General features: G+C 43.1%; 2 protein-coding genes across 2 annotated transcripts in view; one reads left to right on the top strand and one right to left on the bottom strand.

The window, feature by feature from the left end:
- Positions 1 to 2,829, top strand: part of slc1a7b (solute carrier family 1 member 7b) — a 29,069-nt gene extending 26,240 nt beyond the window's left edge. Inside the window, exon 11 of the mRNA XM_084692407.1 lies at positions 820 to 2,829. Coding sequence (XP_084548533.1) covers positions 820 to 1,086 — 267 coding nt within the window. The 3' untranslated portion in view covers positions 1,087 to 2,829. The remainder of the gene's footprint in view (positions 1 to 819) is intronic.
- Positions 2,830 to 3,295: 466 nt separating this feature from the next.
- On the bottom strand, positions 3,296 to 18,118 carry podn (podocan). The gene is made up of 12 exons (XM_084693183.1): positions 17,952 to 18,118; positions 16,751 to 16,863; positions 16,259 to 16,585; positions 15,821 to 15,914; positions 15,218 to 15,282; positions 14,044 to 14,153; positions 13,624 to 13,780; positions 13,414 to 13,529; positions 12,822 to 13,035; positions 12,284 to 12,727; positions 11,797 to 11,945; positions 3,296 to 4,177 (listed from the first exon to the last, which is right to left on the bottom strand). Exons 3-12 carry the CDS (start codon positions 16,541 to 16,543, stop codon positions 3,997 to 3,999), a joined length of 1,815 nt encoding a protein of 604 aa, XP_084549309.1. The 5' UTR covers positions 16,544 to 16,585; positions 16,751 to 16,863; positions 17,952 to 18,118; the 3' UTR covers positions 3,296 to 3,996.
- Positions 18,119 to 20,751: the final 2,633 nt, after the last annotated feature.

The raw sequence follows: 20,751 nt of genomic DNA, 5'->3' as shown, positions 1-20,751 counted from the left end.
TACATAGAGGAATATATAGCCTACATGTACAGGATCCTTTTGCATGTGAAGGCTCACATGATGAAAGAATGTTTAGAAGTTGTGTGAGTATGTCAATTTCATCGAGGATTAACTCATCAGGGTTTATCAGTACGCCGTGCATGTAGTTATTGAGCATTATACCATGGTCTGGGTGAATACTCGATTCTGATTGATTGTAGGCATGTCCGTTATGTAAGGGATGATGCCCGATGAGGTGGTGTACAATATCATCCAATAATTGACAATGCAGGTGCAAACCGTCCGATGCGCAACCGAGCCAGACATGCAGCCAATCAGAATCGAGTAACTTATTTGGAAAATGACATGCCTGGATAGCTGGCCAGTCTTGATGTTAAACATAGTGTCAAATTATATTTACTATTTGGAGAATATGACAACTTTGACGCACAATCATCGGATCATTTCACATCTACGAATGAAAACATAAATTCATGTTTAAAAAAATAAATAATTGGCAAGTGACTATGGTAAAAGTGGGATAATGCCCCTTCGAGATGTACATCATCCAATAATGGATCATCCGATGCACTTCACGCCTCCACATTGTCCATTATTGGAAGATATTGTACACCTTGTCGGGCATCGTCCCTTACATATCATAGGCCTTCTTACTGTTTTGGACACACGTGCCACAACAAGAAACTATTTGTTTCGAGATTTTAACATGTTTTATGAAAAAATAAGTCTCATTTGAGAATTGAGCCAAAGCAATTGAGAAAAACGGTATAACATTACATCTCTATATCTCTCCACATCCCTGCCCCTCCGCTCTCCCAGGTACCCCTGATCTGTGAGACCAAGCCCATGATCAACATCCAGCAGCTGATGAACTGTCAGAACAACAACGGCAGCTACCAGCCTCCTCCTCCGGGGGCCAAGCTTGAGCACATACCCCCAGACGTGGCCCGACTCATGCAGCTAGAGGAGGGTGTGCGGCCCCCGCCCCCTCCAGAGAGGAAAAAGCCCCCGGTGCCCCCCAGGCAGCTGAAGAAAGACAAGGAACACTGTTCCATAGACATGAATGGCCTGGAGACCAACGTATAGCCGTCACCATCGCTGCAGTATCACCGCTCCCCCAGCAGGGCCGAGCCTCAGTTTAGGCTCACCAGAACAAGGGACGACAACCTCACACCAGAAAAGGACCTGGATGAAGAAGATTGGATGGATATCATCTTATTTATGGTCGTAGATGTTTGAATGATTGGTCAAATGCTTTTTTTATGCTGTTTTGTAAGTGTGTGTGTTTGGTATAATAGGTGGCGAGGCTTCCTTCTAGGCTTGTTTGGATAGTGGCCAAATAAAGTGTAGGGGTGGGGATTGTGGGCTGCCCTTCAGCCTGACAATGATTGCTGGTGAAGACTTGAGAGTCATTGACAGGACATGTTAAGTGCTATATCAACAGATTTTCAGGGGCCAAAGACAGGCACAAAGACTTTAGTTGACATACTTTGTCTCCGAAAAGCCAAGCAAGTTCTAAGCAACACAGTCACAAACTATCATTAACACCGGTAGGAGGTTTCTGAAAGGACATAACTGCATGACAGCTTAACTTCCAGGTACACACACACACGCAAGGACACGTATACACACAATCGGTCGCTCATTCCTTCCCACACACACAAACATACAGAGTTCCTCAGACCTATTCATATTTGTATTTATATTGTTTTGAGGTAGATTTGTCTTTGGTATTTACATTTTATATACTTTCTTGTGGAACATGTCTGAAAGTGCATATTGTCCATGTACATTCAGCTTGTGACTTTATGTATGGCTACCAGGCCACTGTATGTGTCACACATCAGAACAGGGCAGAGAGAAAAACCAAGATGTCCAACTTGAGACATTAATTGATCCGTAAGAAACCTACCCTCATCCTGGATATTTATTCTGCCTTAACAAAGCTAGTGTTGTTAGGCTGATGCCTTCAAAGGAAGAGGATCCGAAGAAAATCAACAATCACATCCCAGTAAACCAGTTAGGATGCAGCCTGCATATCATACAAGAGCGTACTTTTTTAACAAGGGAAAAGGTATCCCTGTGTGTGTCTAAACTGACATTGCGTAGGTATTTATTTTTTCTATTTTGAAGATTTAAAAATAAATTTATATAGAATATCACGTTCATGTTGTGTAATATGAATGCAGTTCATAGCTAGGCTGCCTGCTAATTTATCTCGCTTTGTATCTTGGTTGACATGAAGGCAGATCCATTGAATAGATTTATGTTTATGTTAAATAATGTTTCATTAGTGTCTGTTCAAGGAACTGAAAGCTTATGGAACAAACAACCTGTTTTTGACAGGCATTAGCATTAAAACTGGACTGTAAAACATTATGATGGGCTTGGATTGGTTATGCTCCAAGTATTTACTTTTCAGTTCCACATTTGATCTTAGCAAGATGGGCATTACAAAAATTCCTGTATTTTTGCCACTTCAGGACATGAACGATTTAGGCTGCCCCTCACAAGACCTTTCTCAAGCGTGACAAATTACCTCATGTGGTGCTGCTTCTGATGAAATGGCAAATTATGTACACCTTTGTAATGAGCAGTAACTGAACATAATTTGTGAGTTATAGTTTCTTCAACATGTTAACCCCTATTCTACCATCCTTCTCCTTCTGATTTCTCACAACTTTCCTTTAGATTTGTCTATTGTAACAGTAGCATTGATGGGCCAGAGCAGGAAGGAAAATGTCATACATAAAATGTTATCCTTGGCAATTCAGTTCCCTGTGGTTCCCAATTTCCAAACAGGAAATTGATTAGTATCTCAGCAAATCTTTGATAGATTCACACCATTGCTATACGTACTCAGAATTCTGTTCTGAGAATGTGTGTTTTGCGTCATTTAACAAATGCTTGGCCCCCTAATTGCTGTTGCAGCTATATTTATTTTTGGCATTTTCATGCTTAATTGGACAATTACAGTTAACTGTGACAGGAAAGACGGGGAAGAGAGAGAAGGGAAGACATACAGCAAAGGACACAGGCTAGATTTTAACACAGGCCGCTACATTAAGGCCTCAGCCTACATGGTATGCACTCTTATCTGGTGTGCCATCAGGGAGTGCCCCCCCCCCCCCCCCCCCCCCCCCCCCCCCCCCCCCGAGACTCCGTCAACAGATGGAGTACTTGAATATCTGTGGTTTGAAAATGACTCACTGGGAATTAAATTGATACTTCTATTCTTCCTATCCTTTTTTTCTGACCATCTGCAGAATTTGCTAAATGTTTTGTAAGATTAAATCTAACACTGCATTTATGAATAAAAAAATAGTTTAATGTTACTTGGTGACATTTCAGTACACCAAATGAACCTCAGTTTATGTGAAGGATTTTGATTGCGCAGTACTTTTATAAATAATTTATTGCAGAAAGCCTTGACAATTTATGTAGAATAATACATACACATCCATGGTATTTATAAAAATGTGAGAAGTATAAAATTATTTCTGTGAAAATTGAAAGTATTTTAGAAAATATTTGCAATCTTAAATTTTGTAAAACAAAACACAAGGAAAAAAATCTAAATAGGCTAAACTAAACAGGTACACCCTACATTACTATTCTAATGGCTTCCAGTACAGTAGCATAGTGGCATAGCAATGGTAATAATCACATCACACACTCAAATGAAATTTAGTCAGAGTATAAACACATTTTGATTGTGTCAAACTTTGAAAGAACTGATTTAGATGCAAACCATGGTCGCTGACATGTTGACTGTTTACTTACAGACATGAACACAGAGTGCATCTTTTGTAATCAAGCGGAAATGTCCTTAAACTTGACAGAAATAGGAGTAATATTATATGCAGTAGCATATAATTGCACTGAAAAGCAATGTCTGAAACAACAATTAATCTGGTATCCTGCACCAGAAAGATATACACATGCCATTCCACCACCACCTCCACTTTCTCTATCCTTCACTAAGAGAATTCAACTTTAAGTCTCCTCCTCAATCTCCTCCTCAATCTCCTCCACCTCTTCCTCCACCTCTTCCTCCACCTCTTCCTCATGTCCAAAAGAGCGTTCAGTGCTGGATGGGCCCAAGTCCAGAACCTGCAGGTTGGTTAGGTGGGAGAAAGAGCTTTCCTTCACTGAGTTCACTGACAGACGATTGGACCTGAGAAGTGACAAGACCAGAGGTTACAAAAGTGAACTGTTTGTCAGTGACCACATCACAGCTGGTTCATTTACTCAACACATTTGTTGTAATTGTCTATAAAAGCATCAACTAACTTATCAAAATGTTAAATGTATCAGTACCCCACAGCAGCTTTGATCACACCATCACACATGAAATCAGGGTTTTTATTTTGCAGTGAGAACACAGCCATCAACAGGGCAGTGTTTTTTAGGGAAACAAGGGATTCACTAACTGATGGATGAAATCAGTATTTACTCTTTCTCTGTGAAAAGATCAATATGGCCAATCTGTTGGTCATGTTCGTGTGACTATTGACCCTTATGGTCTTTCATTTCATCATGGAGATGCAACAAATTACTTTTACTTTAGATTATGGGGGGGTTAAACTAAATAATTATACTTGCTCCGATTAACTGATCCACGCTCACACACTCCCCATGCTCAATCAATGACAATTGGTCACACAAACAGGCAGTAACAATCACACACAAACAAACACAGCACAGACACGCAAACACACCCACACGCAAACACTGCACATACACAAATCCCCCCTCCCCCCAATGAAGCGAGCATTCCAGATGCTCTAAATTGGCTCAAGCTACATGCTCCCAGCTGTGGAGGGATTTGGTAGAAAAACAACATTTCCAAATGATGTGGCAGCAGCTGCTCAGCGCAGCATGAAGAGTTTCACAGCCCGGACAGGGTCAGGGCCTGTAAATACAACCGATAAACTGACAGCAAGGGGTCAGGCTGACCAACCCAAAAGACCAACCCTGCCACACAAGGCTCTAAGTCCCTTCCGTGATTTGCCATAAACTGGCCCGAAACCAGTATCGACTGTTATTCAAATTGTTCCTTCCTCAGCAAAGACAATTAGCCTAATTGGATGTGACATTGGGGCTGGGGCAGAATTCAATTAATCAAGTTGCAAATCCAATTACTGACTTATTCTCAGACCAATAAAATAACCGAGAGTATACAAACAAATCCACACACAATAAAGAAGAAGGGACATCCCAGATGGGTTCTTAAAACTTCACCATTTCATTCCTTCTCGTGGGGATCTCGGCAACACACGTAAACAGTGCTGTTGTGAATTTGTCACACTACGGAGACTGTGTAGGTTGCAGTGTATGTGGTTACGGCTAAGTTAGTGATGTATGCTAATGACGTAAGTTCCTCAAGAATGCCTTGTGTTTTCTTTTCATTGCGGCGGTTGCCTGTACAGAAGTCAGAGACGATGCAAGATTGTACTCTTTATGTTTAACTGTTATTGCAGCAGATCGAGCTATTCCTGAATTGTGTCAGCCTGCAACGAGTACTGAATGTTAGCCAATTTACCCGGCAATGCAAAGCTGCGAGTTAATCTGTATTTGCTAGCTTGCTAACTTTCCACTGTAGCTACATCACACATGTTCCTAGCTAGCATGTGATACTTTTGTTGGGGCACTAATCGTTACTGTGCTAGAAAGGATGTTTATTTTACTTGCGCAGTGTGATAATTGTAAACTTTATTTCCGTATTTGTTAATAAGGGATTCTTAACCTATTGTTTAATAGTCGATAATAATAGTTATAACAGCTGTGACATTAATGTACCTTTTTGGGTTTATTTCAGAAACTTCATTCATTTATCCAACAATGGACAGCTTGTGACTGCATGTAGTGCATCATCTTATCACTGAGTAAAAGCATTCACAGGGTTTAAATCCCAACATTGGTCCTTGGAGCCGGATATATTGGCTACTTCAGAAGATGTAATCAGAGGAAGAATCATCACCGCTCTCCCAACCCGATCCCAGGGAGAGACCATCCAAGGAATATCACATCCCCCCAAAGTATTTGGAAGATGATGTCCTTGACAGCCGCTGACCTGCCCTATCCTCCCGCCATCCCGAGAGAGAGCCAGAGGAGCAGAAAAGAGCAGCAGGGAATGGTAGCCAGGCAGATATAACCTATACAACCTGAGTAGCTACACAACCACATACAAATACCAAGCTGCAGATTTTCTGAGTATGGATTCACTAAGGAACCTAGTTGAGTCCCTCTCCGGGAAGGAAAGGCAAGAGGCTGCTGAAATCACTCAACTTACCAGCAAACTAGCTCAGTATGAGGTAAGACAGCATCAAGGTCAGGACTTCATGGAGCATATTAGATCATACTTAAGAGAGGAATAGGTAGGTGAGACTCCTCCAAACATGAAGAGCGCAGCACACTCACCAACCCCACCTCCCACAGTGACTCAGCACAACATAAATCCAGTCTATTCACCCTCACCAGGGCAAACGACCATGTCCCATACAGAGACACACAGGGCCTCATTTATTAACAGGATTGCGTCCATTTCAGGCGTGAAATAGCGGGTAAAGACATAACACCATATTTACAAAGGCAGAGCACTTGAGTAAAAACACAGATTACCGCTGCTGGGAAGGTAAGGGAAAATCCCCTGTTCACTGAACTATTTTTTTCCCTCGAATCACCCATTGTGGAATTAACATGCAGGCGATTTTTCCCATCTTTTAATGGCGCGCTAATTAACACTAATGGGCGCTGATTGCCCGACGAGGATCTGGTTTGATAAATACCATGCAAAATGCGGAAATACACTGTCCGCTATTTGCGGTTGGGCAAAGGCGCAGATTAAGCTGCGGCCGCAATGTTAGTAAATGAGGCCCACAGTGAGAGGCAGGCTGCCCATGAGTCCCTGGAGCCAGTGGTTAGGACAAAGACGATACATCAGGTTCCAGGTGTGGAGGCAGAAGAATTGAGTGGTCAAACCGGAACGTCAAACACACAGTCCTCCAGCCCTTCCTTTTGCAATATTGGATTCCGACCAATTCATCCAACCCCACAGTACCAGTGGGGCTCTCTCTTTTCACCAATCTCCAAGCAGCAGCACCATGCCAGTCCAGGACCTGTACCATCACAGCCCGCTAGACCTTCCTATCCCTATGCTGCTCCTGCCCAGTCTGCCCAGCCTCCAGTGCAACGGGCAGTGACCTGTTTCAGATCCTTTATGTCTGCAGGCTAACATGCCTCAAGGCTATAAGACTGTGCTACAACCGCAGCCACGACAACAGGCCAGCCCCGTTTCAGTGGGCTACAGTCCTGCCCACTATCCTCCTACATATCTGTTAACCTCAAACCCCTACGTCCGCTCCACTAGTGCATGGCTCAGCGCCAGTGGTCCCTTCTCAGCTGCTCTCAGCCCAGACTGCACTCCACCTGGCTTTGGCACGCCACCTCCCCCATTGTGCAGTGCACCGAAACCCACTATTCCAGATTTCTTATCCAACAGCGAGAAAGAGTTGAAACTGGCATTGGATAACCTCCTCGAACCCCACCTGGGACTGACTGAGAAATACAAGTACCAGGTACTACTGGAACATCTTAAACTCCCAGAGGCTGAGCCAGATGATAGGTCAATCTTGCCGCCACCATCCATACCCGTACTCAGCCTCTATGCAAGCTCTACAGCTGCAGTATGGCCGACCACACCAGCTAGCTCAGAGTGAAATAGCGGCGATCCTCACATCACCTGAGCTGAAAGCGAACAACGTCTGTAGCTTCCAGAGCTTCTAACTACAGGTCCACCTCCTAGTCGGCATGCTTCTTTCACTGGAGGGACCCCAAGGTATGGAGCTTAACTGCTGCTCACACGTAGACGTCTACTCAGCAAGCTACGGAAAAATCTCCATGATGGATTTATTGATTCCCTACAGATACATGGGGAAGCCCAACTCTGCAAGCCTGAACCCCTACAATCTGCAGGACTTTGCTGGATGGCTCCAATCCCAGGCCCAACACCAGAGGCTGTCCAGCCAGTTACTACAACGCTACCAACAAGAGAAGCCCCCAAGCAATTATAGGGAGAATGCTCCAGCCAAGACCAGGAATCAAAGTAAGACCATCTACCATGGTGCAGAACCAGTAAAGCCCAAGGTATCCGGATTCCCTATGTAGTCTAAACCCGAGAAGCCATTCAAGGTGCACTGTCTTTTTTGTAACAGCAATGAGCACTATATTACTCGCTGCGACAGTATTAAAGAGCAACCCACAAAGGAACTGATCGGATGGATAATTGGAGGGAAGCACTGTTGGAGATGTGCTTGTTCCCATCCACCTGAGACATGCAACCTCAAGAAACCCTGCAGTGACAGTGGTGGCATTCATCTTCAAGTCCTCCATGGTGTGGCCCAACATGAGTCAATCAACCCTCCATCTGGCACCTCTGAGAGTCGGATCTATCTGACACCCTCCATCCCATCAGACTGAGTGCTTCTGAAAGTCATGCCAGTCCTACAACATAACAACTCCAAATCAATGGAAACCTTTGCAGTCCTGGGTGAGGGGCTCAGCGGACCATGATCCTACCTACTGCTGTAGAGCAGCTCCAGTAAAGCCTAGTTTATACTTATGTCGCTGACACTTTTGAAATGGTCGCCGACGAAGAAAAAAAAGTGTTGCTGAAGCTGCTGCATTTATACTTCAGCAAACACATAGCTATGGTTACATTGTTTACGCTTTGTAGCCGAGGTCATCGATCTGAGAAAAATGGCTGTAGCTAATTTTGAGAGGCATTATAAAGGTGTGGATATGTTTTAACTTGTTCTGCCAATCTCTCCTCTATTCCTTCCATCTTAAACAACTGTTGAGCGTTTACTCAAAATTTTAAACAACGCGTGCCGTCTATCTAGCCAATCACACTTGCGCGACACTATGTGACGACATCAGCGCCAGTAGAAATTTCTCCTGGTAGGCGACACTTTCAAGCGACGGTTAAAAGTTTTGACCATGACGCCATTTCTGTCGGCGACCTTTTCAAATGTGTCTGCGACCTAAGTATAAATTGGGCTTTAGCTGGCATGCGGAAGAGCCTTGCCCTCCATACTATACAACCTGACATTACTCACATCAGTGGATCCAGGTTACCTTTACCTTTTTCAAAGGTAATCCAGGAAAGCGCTATAAGGTCCAGGGAGCCTTCACCGTTTCAGGCCTGGACTTGGTGGAGCAGAACTACCCAGTCCAGACGCTCCAGAGACGGCACGCTCATCTGCGAAAAATCCCACTTCACCCCTTCCACAATGCACAACCACTAGTGCTAATAGGGTCAGATCATGTTCACCGTATCAATGCCATTGAGCCGGTGCGCCAAGGGGCCAAAGGCGGCTCCATAGCCATCCACACCGCCCTCGGGTGGGCTCTACAAGGTGCTGAGGGGTGTGACCCAAACCAAACCTCGGAGCCTCAGTACCTCTTCCTTTCTGTAGCCAGTCCGGAGGATCTCCTTTACCGAAATGTCGAGAGATTATGGCAGCCCGATGTCCTCCCCTATCGAAGCGAGAAGGTGGTTACCCGCTCCAGAGAGGATCAGGAGGCTATACGTCTTCCTGAGGACAGAACTCTGCGGGTCGACGTCGGGGGACTTCAACATTATGCTACTCCTCTTCTGCGCAAGTCAGGAGCACCCAAGCTGAAAGGTTCCATCCAGTCGGTCACAGCTAACTTGAGGAATACAGAAAAAAGACTCAAGAAAGACCCAGAGAAAGCGGCTGTCTATTCAGCAGAGATTGCCGAGCTTGCCCTAGCTCATCTACCTACAGAGGCAAGGTCAGTCGCTACAGACCAATGGGTAGTTCAGAACAGAACTGACCCACTGGAACTTGCTCTAGGCCTCAGGTGGAACTGGGGCGACGAGATGCATCTTTACCTCAAGCCGTTTACTTTGCGGATCAATTCTGGGTCCATTCTGGGTCCATTTCACAAGGAATTACCTGCCCACTCTCCAAACTCGTTCCCCAGAGCTCAGTGGCCCATCGGTAGGGTCACAAAGACTGTGACAAGTCAAGACTGATCAGCAGAGGTCCTAGTCAAGGTTAAATTTTATACAAGACCAGTCGCACGTCTCATCCAGCTCCCCGCTCTCAAGGATGACACCCAGGACCTTAAGAGATTCCCTTGATTTGTACATTTGCTACTCAAATATGTGGCCAACTGTTGTGAATTTGTCACACTACGGAGACTGTGTAGGTTGCAGTGTGGGTGGTTACGGCATGGTTGCCCCAGCCCCAATGACATTGAATTGACATTGAATTCAATTAATCAAGTTGCAAATGCAATTACTGACTTATTCTCGGACCAATAAAATAACGGAGAGTATACAAACAAATCCACACACAGTAAAGAAGAAGGGACATCCCAGATGGGTTCTTAAAACTTCACCACTTCATTCCTTCTCGTGGGGTTCTCGGCAACACACGTAAACAGTACTGTTGTGAATTCGTCACACTACGGAGACAGTGTAGGTTGTAGTGTATGTGGTTACGGCTAAGTTAGTGATGTGTGCTAATGACGTAAATTCCATGAGAAAGCCTTGTGTTTTCTTTTCATTTCGGCGGTTGCCTGTACAGAAGTCTGAGACAATGTAAGCTTTTACTCTGTTTAGCTATTGTTGCATCAGATCGAGCTATTCCTGAGTTGTGTCAGCCTGCAACGAGTACTGAATGTTAGCCAATTTACCCGGCGATGCGAAGCCACGAGTTAATCTGTATTTGCTAGCTTGCTAACTTTCCAGTGTAGCTACATCACACATGTTCCGAGCTAGCATGTGATACGTTTGTTGTGGTGCTAATCGTTACTGTGCTAGAGAGGATGTTTATTTTACTGGTACAGCGTGATGATTGTACGCTTTATTTCCGTATTTGTTAATAAGGGATTAATAACCAACTGTTTAATATCCAATAATGATAGTTATAACAGCTGTGACATTAATGTACCTTTTGGGATTTATTTCAGAAACTTAATTCATTTATCTAACAATGTACAGTTTGTGCCTGTAGTGCACCATCTTATCACCGAGTAAAATGTTTGAACTCCACCTGGTGAGTCGTGCTCTCTGATAGGAGCCTTGAAGCGGCAAGTACACATTATCCAGTATTCACAGGGTAAAATCCCATCAAGTACCTTGTCTACAATCTTAATATGCACCCTGTGGAGACAGCACTTTGGAGAGTTCAGAGATAATGCAGGAAAAAGAAACAGATGGATAGTTTACAGGGCTGTAACTGTGTTTTCTGTTTTCCTCACAAAGCTGGCAAATGGCCACATCATGTTTCCTTTCTCTCCTTTGCAAGTTACATAACATTCTCCTGAACCAAGTGTGTGGGCTAAATGGAAAAAATATGCTTACATAAGGCTGAGAAAACTATCAACCAAACATACATAAAAGCTATCTGTATGAACAAGGACCCACCGGACAAGCAATATGTCATACAGCTGGCATGATTGAAAAGGACTTCCTTACATATACTCTCTGGGGATGAATAGAGTAGTAAATCGAGCTATAGAAGGTGCCAATATTTCATTTTGAAATGAGAAAATTCTAGTTAACAGCCCGAAGTGAATGAAAAGGATCAGGAGTTCAGTAGAAGCCATTTTAATGTTCTAATAACAAACTGTAGTTATTGCCACTTTGTCTGTCAAATGTATGTCGGCTTCATGAGTGTGTGTTAGTGTCTGGATACTGGACATCTGTGATGTCAATCTCTCAACTTGGGGGGGTTTCTCTCATTTATTCTTTCTTCTCACCGTAGGTAGATGGCTTTGATGTGGGGTGTGCCTTCGAAAGCTGTGACAGGGACGTTGCTTATGCGGTTACTCTGCAGGTGAAGGTACTCTAAAGTCTCAGGCAGGTCCGAGGGGATGTGAGAAAGCTGGTTACTCGACAGGTCCAGTATCTGCAAAAATAGACTTTATCAAATACTTTTATAAATAGCTTTATCAAATGGAAAAAAGTCCTCCCCAATGGTTCTGTACACAGTCCATCAAACAAAGTGTTCTGAGAAAAGGAAGCTGCTGTGAGGATCAGAGAGTTGCTTTGTATGCTGCTAGTAAAAATAATCCCCTCAGCTTTCTCGCTTGCTAAAATATTACCGGAAGGTCACCGGGCATCCTCCCCCCCCCTCTCTCTCTCTCTCTCTCTCTCTCTCTCTCTCTCTCTCTCTCTCTCTCTCTCTCTCTCTCTCTCTCTCCCTGCCTGTCTCCTACCCCCCCACCCCTCCGTTTCCACTCTCACCTTCAGTGCACTCAGCTCCACCCAGGCTCCCTGGTAGATGGAGTTGAGCTTCAGCTGGTTGTTGCTGAGGTTGATCTCCCTCAGCTTGGGCATGCTGGTCAGCGCCCCCTCTGGTATGGAGGTCAGCTGGTTGTCCTTGACCCGGAGGACGTGGAGGCTGCGCGGCAGGCCCAGGGGCAGCGCCTGGAGCCCGTTCCCGGACAGGTCCAGGGTCTCCAGCAGGCGTAGCTTCCTGAAGGCCTCACGATGCACCTTTGGGCTGGTCAGACGGTTGTAGCTAAGGTTGAGCTCCGTCAGTGTGTACAGCGCAATCAGGTCGTTGCGGGCGATCTCCGAGATGCTGTTGTGGAGCAACATGAGGGTCTTGGCCCGTCGGGGCAGGCCTCGGGGAACGCGCTCCAGCAGGTTATTGTACATGTGGAGGGTGTGGAGTTTCTTCAGGCCCTGCAGTGCACCCATAGATTAGACAAACTAAGACTCAGCAATGGCACATGGCTGTGTTACACGGTGAGTGAAGGAGAGAGGCAAGTTACTGTACATGGAAGGCCGCCGGGTCTATGGAGCGTGACCGGAGTTTGTTGTTGTGGAGCAAGAGGTACTCTAGGTTCCGGATGGGGCTGAGCGTGTCTCTGGGGATGCTGTGGATGGAGTTCTTCTCCAGGTGGAGTAACACCAAACTGCGGGGTAGGCCCTTGGGGACGACACTCAGGTTGTTGTTTGACAGGTCCAGGCACTCCAGGCTGCTCAGCTGACTAGAAGAGGAAGGAAAGGAGAAGTCTTCCTTTCATCAATAAATTCTTTAATAAGTTCATTCACCTTGCCTGGGTAGGCCTACCCTTGTCTCCTCTTTCCCCCTGATATCGTCATTTCCACCTCCACCCAGTTGTTTACCCAGGAAGGATAGAAGAATACCCTTAAAGAGAAAATTCATAATCTCTCTGCCTATGACTAATTGTGGATGGTCTGTGGTGGTTTTATCTGCTAAATGTGTTCTATCATCAGAATCAAAAATTAACTGTAATTTCGGTTGCAAACCTAGAAATGTTTTTTCAAAGTTACATTAAGGCAACCTTGCCCAGATCAGCATCATCCTGTGAGGAGCACCGACATGGGCTGATGTCCTTCCCTACCTGAACGTCTCATTGTCCATGCCGTCGTTGCTCAAAAGGTTGTCCTGTAAATATAGCTCTCTGAGATGGGACAGGTTGTCAAAAGCCCCGGGTGGAATTTTCTCCAGTTTGTTACTCTGTACACAAAAGACCAAGCAGAAACCAAGAACATAAAAAAAAAAATAGGAGTCATAGATTGATCTGAACTTTTGATTTCAGGCTGCTCTGCACCTTCAGATGGAAGCGGTGGAGGGCAGATGGCAAGTTCCGTGGTACATAACGCAGGAAGTTGCTGGACATAATGAGGATCTCCAGGCCGTCGGAACTATTGAACATGTGTTCTGGCAGACCTGCATCCGTCAGCTTGTTGTTATGGAGATAGACAGACCTGCAGAGAGGTTTGGTTTGGACAGGGATCAGGGGTTGAGGGACAGAAATAAAAAATGTGTAATTAGCGTTCTTTTGTTTTATCTTTGCACATGAGGCCATTTAAGATGAGATTTGCTGAATTCATGCACCTGCATGGGCAGCCCCCACGTTCATACACACCCACGCACACACACACACATTCACACACACTCTCTCACACATTCAAACACACATACACACACACACACAGCACAAAAGTGCACTTACAGAAAAACAACCTACTTCAGACTTGGTTTCTGGCCAAATGTATATGGATATATCTTTGTCAGTTGATTAGCAGCAAAATCTGCGCTGATCAAGGAAGGCGGAAGATGTTTTGGTGCTGAGCTGAGCTACAAGTAAAAACAAAACAGGGAAAACATAATAATATAAACATAACAGATAATTTTTTATCTGCTACTGCTACAAAGGTAATTGGCCTGTATCTATGCCAAACTCTGATGACGTAAATTGCCGTTTTTAATTGAGATTTAGAACAAAGACGAAAAATCACCATATCGAATGGGAAACATTCATGTCATTTCAAAAATGTTTCCACCGCATTCTCTGAGAGGGAGATACACTCTTGACATATGGCAGGTTACGTTGCTCTTTCATCCCAAAACCGGGTTATCCAAGCCCATCAGTCACTCCTTTTTGAACACACCATGTATTGTGAGTATAGAAATAGGAGGAAGCGCTGGTGGTGAGATTAAACTTCAGTGTTCGTCCGGGTTTAGTGAGCTCTCTTTTCAAACATGGTTTATGGATTAAAGCAACATGGGTGTCTTTGAGGCTTAGTGAGCACTTAAAAATCCCCATTCTTTCTGTAGCTCCCTTGCCTATTCATCCCTGTTAAGTCACTGATAAATCTGTCCGTCCCACCTCCCTCTCTGTCCTTCCCTCTTCTGTTCACTCTCTCTCTCACACACACACACAGAAACACAAACATGTACACGACACACACACACTCACATGCACACACAAGTACACACAGTTACTCACTAACTCCAAAAAGGCCTGTGCGCCAGCAACATGTTAGATCTGACCAGCTGGCACTAACACACTGGAAGTGATTACAAGCATAAGCTGGCACACACTGTGTGAGGAAGAGAATAGAGATCGCTGAATTCACCCCTACCCAATGCCACAGACATAAAAGACTGCCACACAGTCAGCACATCAAGACAGACTCAAATTAATTTGAATTGAATAGACGTCTTCTCACTACACAAAGAGAAATGTGCAAGGCATCCAAACATTTTATTAAGATCCCACTAAAACTGAACTGTTATGTTGCAAGGACTGCTAAAGGTTTATACATTGTAACTGTAGATAGAAAACAAAAGAAGAAAAAGGTTTTACAGAAGCAAGAACAATGATCATTCTCATATGGAAAGTTATGTGTGTGACTCACCTTGTTATTTGCCAAGTATAAGTAAGTCAGCTGACTTAGAACTTCAAACCCTTCATCTTCAAGGCCTGAAAAGATTGTATGCGTAACCTTAACATATTTTAATAAAAAAGTGGAAAACTTATACTTGTAGAAGTCAGCTTTCAAATATAAAACTAAAATAAGCATATGTTTTATCATCACAAGACGAAAAAACGTATTTCATTTTAATTAAGTAAACTGTCCTGCAAGTATCCATGATTAGATGAGGAGCATGGGAAATTAATCTTTGTAATTAAAAAAGAAACCGAGTGGATCAAGAGACGTCTAGTCTCAAATTATTAAATAGCCCACCACTCTGCAGCTAGATGGCTCCAAATCAGGAGTTGTCTAACACTGCAGGGGCCCCGAAACAGTGTTCACTTCAAAGAGAAAACTTTCAGATACTTTGTTTGTGCAGTATATTGCGGTGTTAGGGCCTTCTTTCTTTGTTCTTGTTCTTTGTTTCTCTCTCTTTGTCTATCAACTACATTTTGTCCAATTGAGCGAGCATGAGAAAACAAATGTTTATATCGCCAAAGCAACAGGGAGATTACGGATATATTTTTCTTTCTCGCTCTTTCTCACCGTGCGTGGTCAGGCGGTTGTTCTGTAAGTTGAGTGTCTCCAGTTGGTGCAGAGTGGAGAGATGCTCAATGGTTATCTCCTCGATACGATTGTTCTGGAAGCAGAAAACAAACACCTTTAAAACAGCACACTTGTTCACAATCGACATCATCAATTAAGGCTTTTCCATTTTACTCGAGGATCTGTAAAATGGAGTTTACTCAAACAGTCAAAGCCACTGTCAGAGCAGTTGGTTTTCCAATGTACTGACAAAAGGGATATCTCATAGTTCTTATTAGAGCTAGGCACTTCCAACCCCTGGCTCGACTGTTACGCACTGTTTGTATGTCCCTTTGGATAAAATCATCAACTAAATGAATAGAATTCAACTCAATTGATTCCCTTTTGTATTGACTACAAGGGGGATTGGTTAGAAATGGGAGGTTTGCATGGGTCTACCTGGAGGGAAAGATGGCGAGTGTTTTCTGACAGCTCGCTGGGGAACTCAGTGAGGTCGACCCCAGCACAGTCCACTGCCCCCTCTGCTGTGCAGCTGCACTCTGGAGGACAGACCAGAGACTCCATCTTGGCTCTAACAGTAGCCGTCTCCTCAGTGAGCTCTTCCTCCTCCTCCTCTTCCTCTTCCTGTTCTTCTGGCTCCAGAGGGGCCTGGCATTGCACCAGCGCCCAGGTTAGGAGCAGCACGCCCAGGGCCCGCAGGAGAGAACATCTGGGGAACGACATGGCACTTGGCTGGAACTCCAGCTGAGCCACAAATGCTCAATACTGAAAGAAGCATGGAAAAAAAGCACAAGTAATGGATTCATTAAAAACCATTCAGCAAAAACCTTTCTTTCTAAAAAAAAACGTTCACAAAACTGAATAAATATGGTGGATAACTAATGGCTATTGAGATAGGAAGTAAACACAACAGGACCAGTAAGAACTCACATCTTCTGGACGCTTGGCCTCTTGATTCTATGGAGATGGATAAAGATGAGCTGAGAGTTCCCTGCTGTGCCAAGATCTCCACTGCCCTGCTTTCCACTCAGTGCTCTCACTACCTGTGAATACCAACGTGCCCAATAGAAATGTAAATCTGTAAGAGATTGTTCTCATTATGGTATGGTATCATGGCATCATCACCAGTATCAGTTATTTTCTCAGTTTGGGCCGCACAGCTCTGGAATGGTCTTCCACTCCACATTAGAATAGTGTTCTGCTGTGTTATGTTTAACATTTGAATGCTTTACCTTTTACTTATTGTGCAGCCCTTTGGTTACATCATTTTTCTTTTAAATGTGCTATAGACATAAATGTGACCTGAATTGACTATGTTCTGGTCCTCTATCTACAAGGAAGCAATGGATGGAATAATAAGTTCCCAAATCAAGTTTGGACCATGAGGTCTAATGGACATGATTATGTTGCATACCAGCCGGTGAATCAGTCTGAAAAGGTTACTTTACAACAATGTTTTGGTAAGGACAGGGAAAAGCTCTTTAGTCATCTTCTCCAGTGCTGATGGACATAATCCAAACAGGCACTCGGCTGGCTGACCATTAAAATCCACCTTTCTCTCAAAACAATTTAATGCTCTTCTCAGCTCTCCTCTCAACATTGACCAAAAGCCAATCTAGACCCACACACACAGACACAAAATTAATGGGCCAAATGTGTATTTCCCAATAAGGAACCCATACAAACTCACACATCTGTGCAGCGAGGTACAACACCCTCAAATTGATAAACACATAAAAAGCAGTAAAACACAGTCAAAAAGCCATACTCTCATGCTCAAAACTTCAATTCACCATTACTCCACAGCAATGTAATCACAAAGAAATGTTTGACCAATTCCAATCATGATTTACTTGAGTAAAGATATCCATTATGTATGCACCATCATGTATGCTCATCCACAGCAATAACAGTCCAGCTGTGCTCCTTCACAGCTCCCACAACTTACTTCTAAGATACTATTCAAGTAAAGTGGTAAGCTCACCAACAGCACAAAACATTGGAACACTGATTCTGACATTGAAAGTAATATTCCATTTCAGTATTATCTAAGAACATCATAAAAGCACTAATCACAAGAAAAATTGAAAGTTTGTATTGTTTTCAAAAATATCGATGTAATATCCTTTACCCTTTGTGATCAATGTTTTCTGTGAGGCAGAGCAGTGTTAAGTCCAGTCCAACCATACATAGTCCCATAGGAAGGGAGAAGGAGAGACAAGTCACCACCACTCCAGATACCCTCCAGATGTGAGGGAAAGTGGGAGTGAGGGAGGGAAAGTTCCAAAAAAGAAAGTGACAGAGTAGAGAAGGGAGAGAGAGAAATAGCAGGGAAGACAGAAGTGAGAGAGGAAAGGGAGTGAGGGAAACTGTATTCTGAAAGAGAGCCAAAAGCCCAAATTCTTCAGTTTTTTTCCCCTTTCTCTTTATTTGCGACAGGTTTTTCAGTCCTAAAGTGGAGATATACTGATTTGTAACAACAATCTTAATTAAATATGCTTTTGAGAAATAAAACAAGACATTACATATTTTCTAAACAATTAAACAAGTATTTTAGTATATCCATAAATTGTTATAGATGTAGATTTATAGTAAGGGATTTATGGTTATCTGGGACCAAGATTACTTGGATGCACTACGAAACCAATAAAACCAAAAGTTTTTTGCAGAATCATGCACCGCAAATCTGCTTTCAACCATCTACAAGGAATGTCAGTAACCAACAGCCAAGACTGGAAATACAACTGCTTGTTTGACATGTTTGAATCATAAGCCCAAATATGTTCTTCATAACTCCATTTAGCATCAACTGTGGATGATATTTAATTTATCACAGGTAACTCAGTACCAGAAAGTTCATTCCATGCAGAGGTTTTTAATGCAGCTCCATGCTTGCTTCACAAAAGCTAAACATCTAAGCTTCAGCTAAAATGTAGATTAGGTTATTAGGAATGGTAACTTTGTTGATCTTGAAAAGACATGATGAGGAATATTGAAGAGACAGGATATCCAAGCTTGCCAAAAAAAAGTGACAGGATATGATCCAATGGCTAACATATTTCTGAAGGTCATTCTCTATATACATCCCATCAGATGTTTTGTTTGCACAACTGCTTCGAGCAAATGTCTAGGTCTCGCAGATTAAATTAATTCCCCTTTCAGCATATAAGATGTTCTCAGCAGTCAGAGTCTGTTTGCCTGGAGACCACATTGGAGACCACATCGCACTCACTTTTGTTTTGTCAAGTAATACACTTGAGTAGGATCAATTCCCTTTAAATTAGACCACAGTCGTAGTCATAAGTAATCATTTTGACCAGTATGACAGAATAAACATTTACTCGAGCGCAAAACATCCTTCCTTTGAATTGCAGATTGTTTATTCATCACAACCTAACTGGCCCTCCGAATACTAGCAATAACACTCAAGCAAATTACTCGAGTGAACTGGTAAGTACTCCCTGTGCTCTGCTTGATCAAATCAAATTCCTGTGTCATTGCCAGTATTTCATGTCTACATACTGGCACTGTTATTTGTATTTCCTGATTAGACATCATATCAAAAATACAGATAGAAGTATTTCCACAAACAACCACTATGGGTAGAAAATGAAGAGAAACTCATGTTGGATTTGTGGATGAAGTGCAGTCTCCTGTGTACGACAGAGGGGGATTGGAAGATCATGAAGGGGAATCGAAACACATCTGTCTGCTGGGCTGCAGTCTCTGAGCTGATGAGTTATGAAGTCTATTCTTTTTTAGAAGTCAAAACACAGACAAAAATATCTGCTGCTCTTTGTAGTTCTCTGCGTGACCAAAATTGTCCATCTATGGTGCACTGCTCTCTTGAGTCACCTGGCATGACTAATGACCAATCTTTCGGACGAAAAAACAAATAACACTATTGGAAATATAAATATAGCTTTAAGCGCACATCTTTAATAGTCTTCTTACAAATGTCCTCAAAATTCCGTTTTTGCATGTGTACTGCAAAGTCATATAGTTTAGAGCTTGCAAATTCTTCTGACTCTGAAGTTTTTTGGCAAGAAATTAAATCACCTGGGGTTTGAGTAAATTACAAAAGACATTTACACCCATTCTGGGACCAACGGGAGGCCCCTCATTTCTGTGTAACAAGCCAAATTCATGAACAGCCACAGTAGTTGTCTTTGGGTTGCACATGTGAAATTACAATACTGAATACCAGACAAATAACATGAAAATGTAACAATGTTTACTGACTAATCAAGCAAATGACCAACACTCCCCGAATGTTACTCCACTCCCACAATAGTTTTTTCTTCCGTACACAATCCACTGATCATTAAGACCATTCCAACTTATACAACTTGCCATTCAAATCTCATTGTCAAAGGATGGAATAGCACTAGCATAAAGGTGTAAATGAGCCCTCCTCAATCCATCTAGGCCCTATGCTGTTCAGTGGTATCTATCTGAAATGCTGATTACATTTACATTTATTCATTTAGCAGACGCTTCTATCCAAAGCGACTTCCAAGAGAGAGTTTTACAAAGTGCATAGGTCACTGATAATAACAACAAGATAGCCCCAAAGCATTGCGGGTAGCCAAAACAAGAAGCACACATTGCGAACGACCAAAAAACAAGTGCCAAAGGGAAGAACCATAAGAGCATATAGTTAAGCGAGTTACAATTTAAACAACATGAATCTCTAAGTGCAAGTGTATCTGTAGAAAAAGCAGCAGCAGTAAAATAAAAAAAAGATTTGGAACATTTGCATAACATTAATGCATGTGTGTGGGCACACACAGTAATTATACAAATGATCATTTCTGTAAACTGCAGTAACTGTGAATAAATTTGTCATGTATATCTTTCCATCTGGATGTAAATAGTTGAAGTACTTAATGTTTGGACTGTATGTATTGATTGACTGCATTATAATCAAA

The sequence above is a fragment of the Hypomesus nipponensis genome, chromosome 26 (genome assembly GCF_054491055.1).
Source record: "Hypomesus nipponensis isolate SF chromosome 26, ASM5449105v1, whole genome shotgun sequence".
NCBI classification, from domain to species: Eukaryota; Metazoa; Chordata; class Actinopteri; order Osmeriformes; family Osmeridae; genus Hypomesus; species Hypomesus nipponensis.
This window is presented reverse-complemented; position numbering and strand designations above follow the sequence as displayed.

Excerpts from the sequence above, each read along its gene's own strand:
- podn (XM_084693183.1), bottom strand. The coding sequence starts at position 16,543 with ATGTCGTTCCCCAGATGTTCTCTCCTGCGGGCCCTGGGCGTGCTGCTC. Across the intron at positions 13,781-14,043 it reads GGCCAGAAACCAAGTCTGAA|GTCTGTCTATCTCCATAACA; the intron begins GTAGGTTGTTTT and ends ACCTCTCTGCAG. Across the intron at positions 12,728-12,821 it reads TAGACCCGGCGGCCTTCCAT|GGCCTGAAGAAACTCCACAC; the intron begins GTACAGTAACTT and ends GGTGCACTGCAG.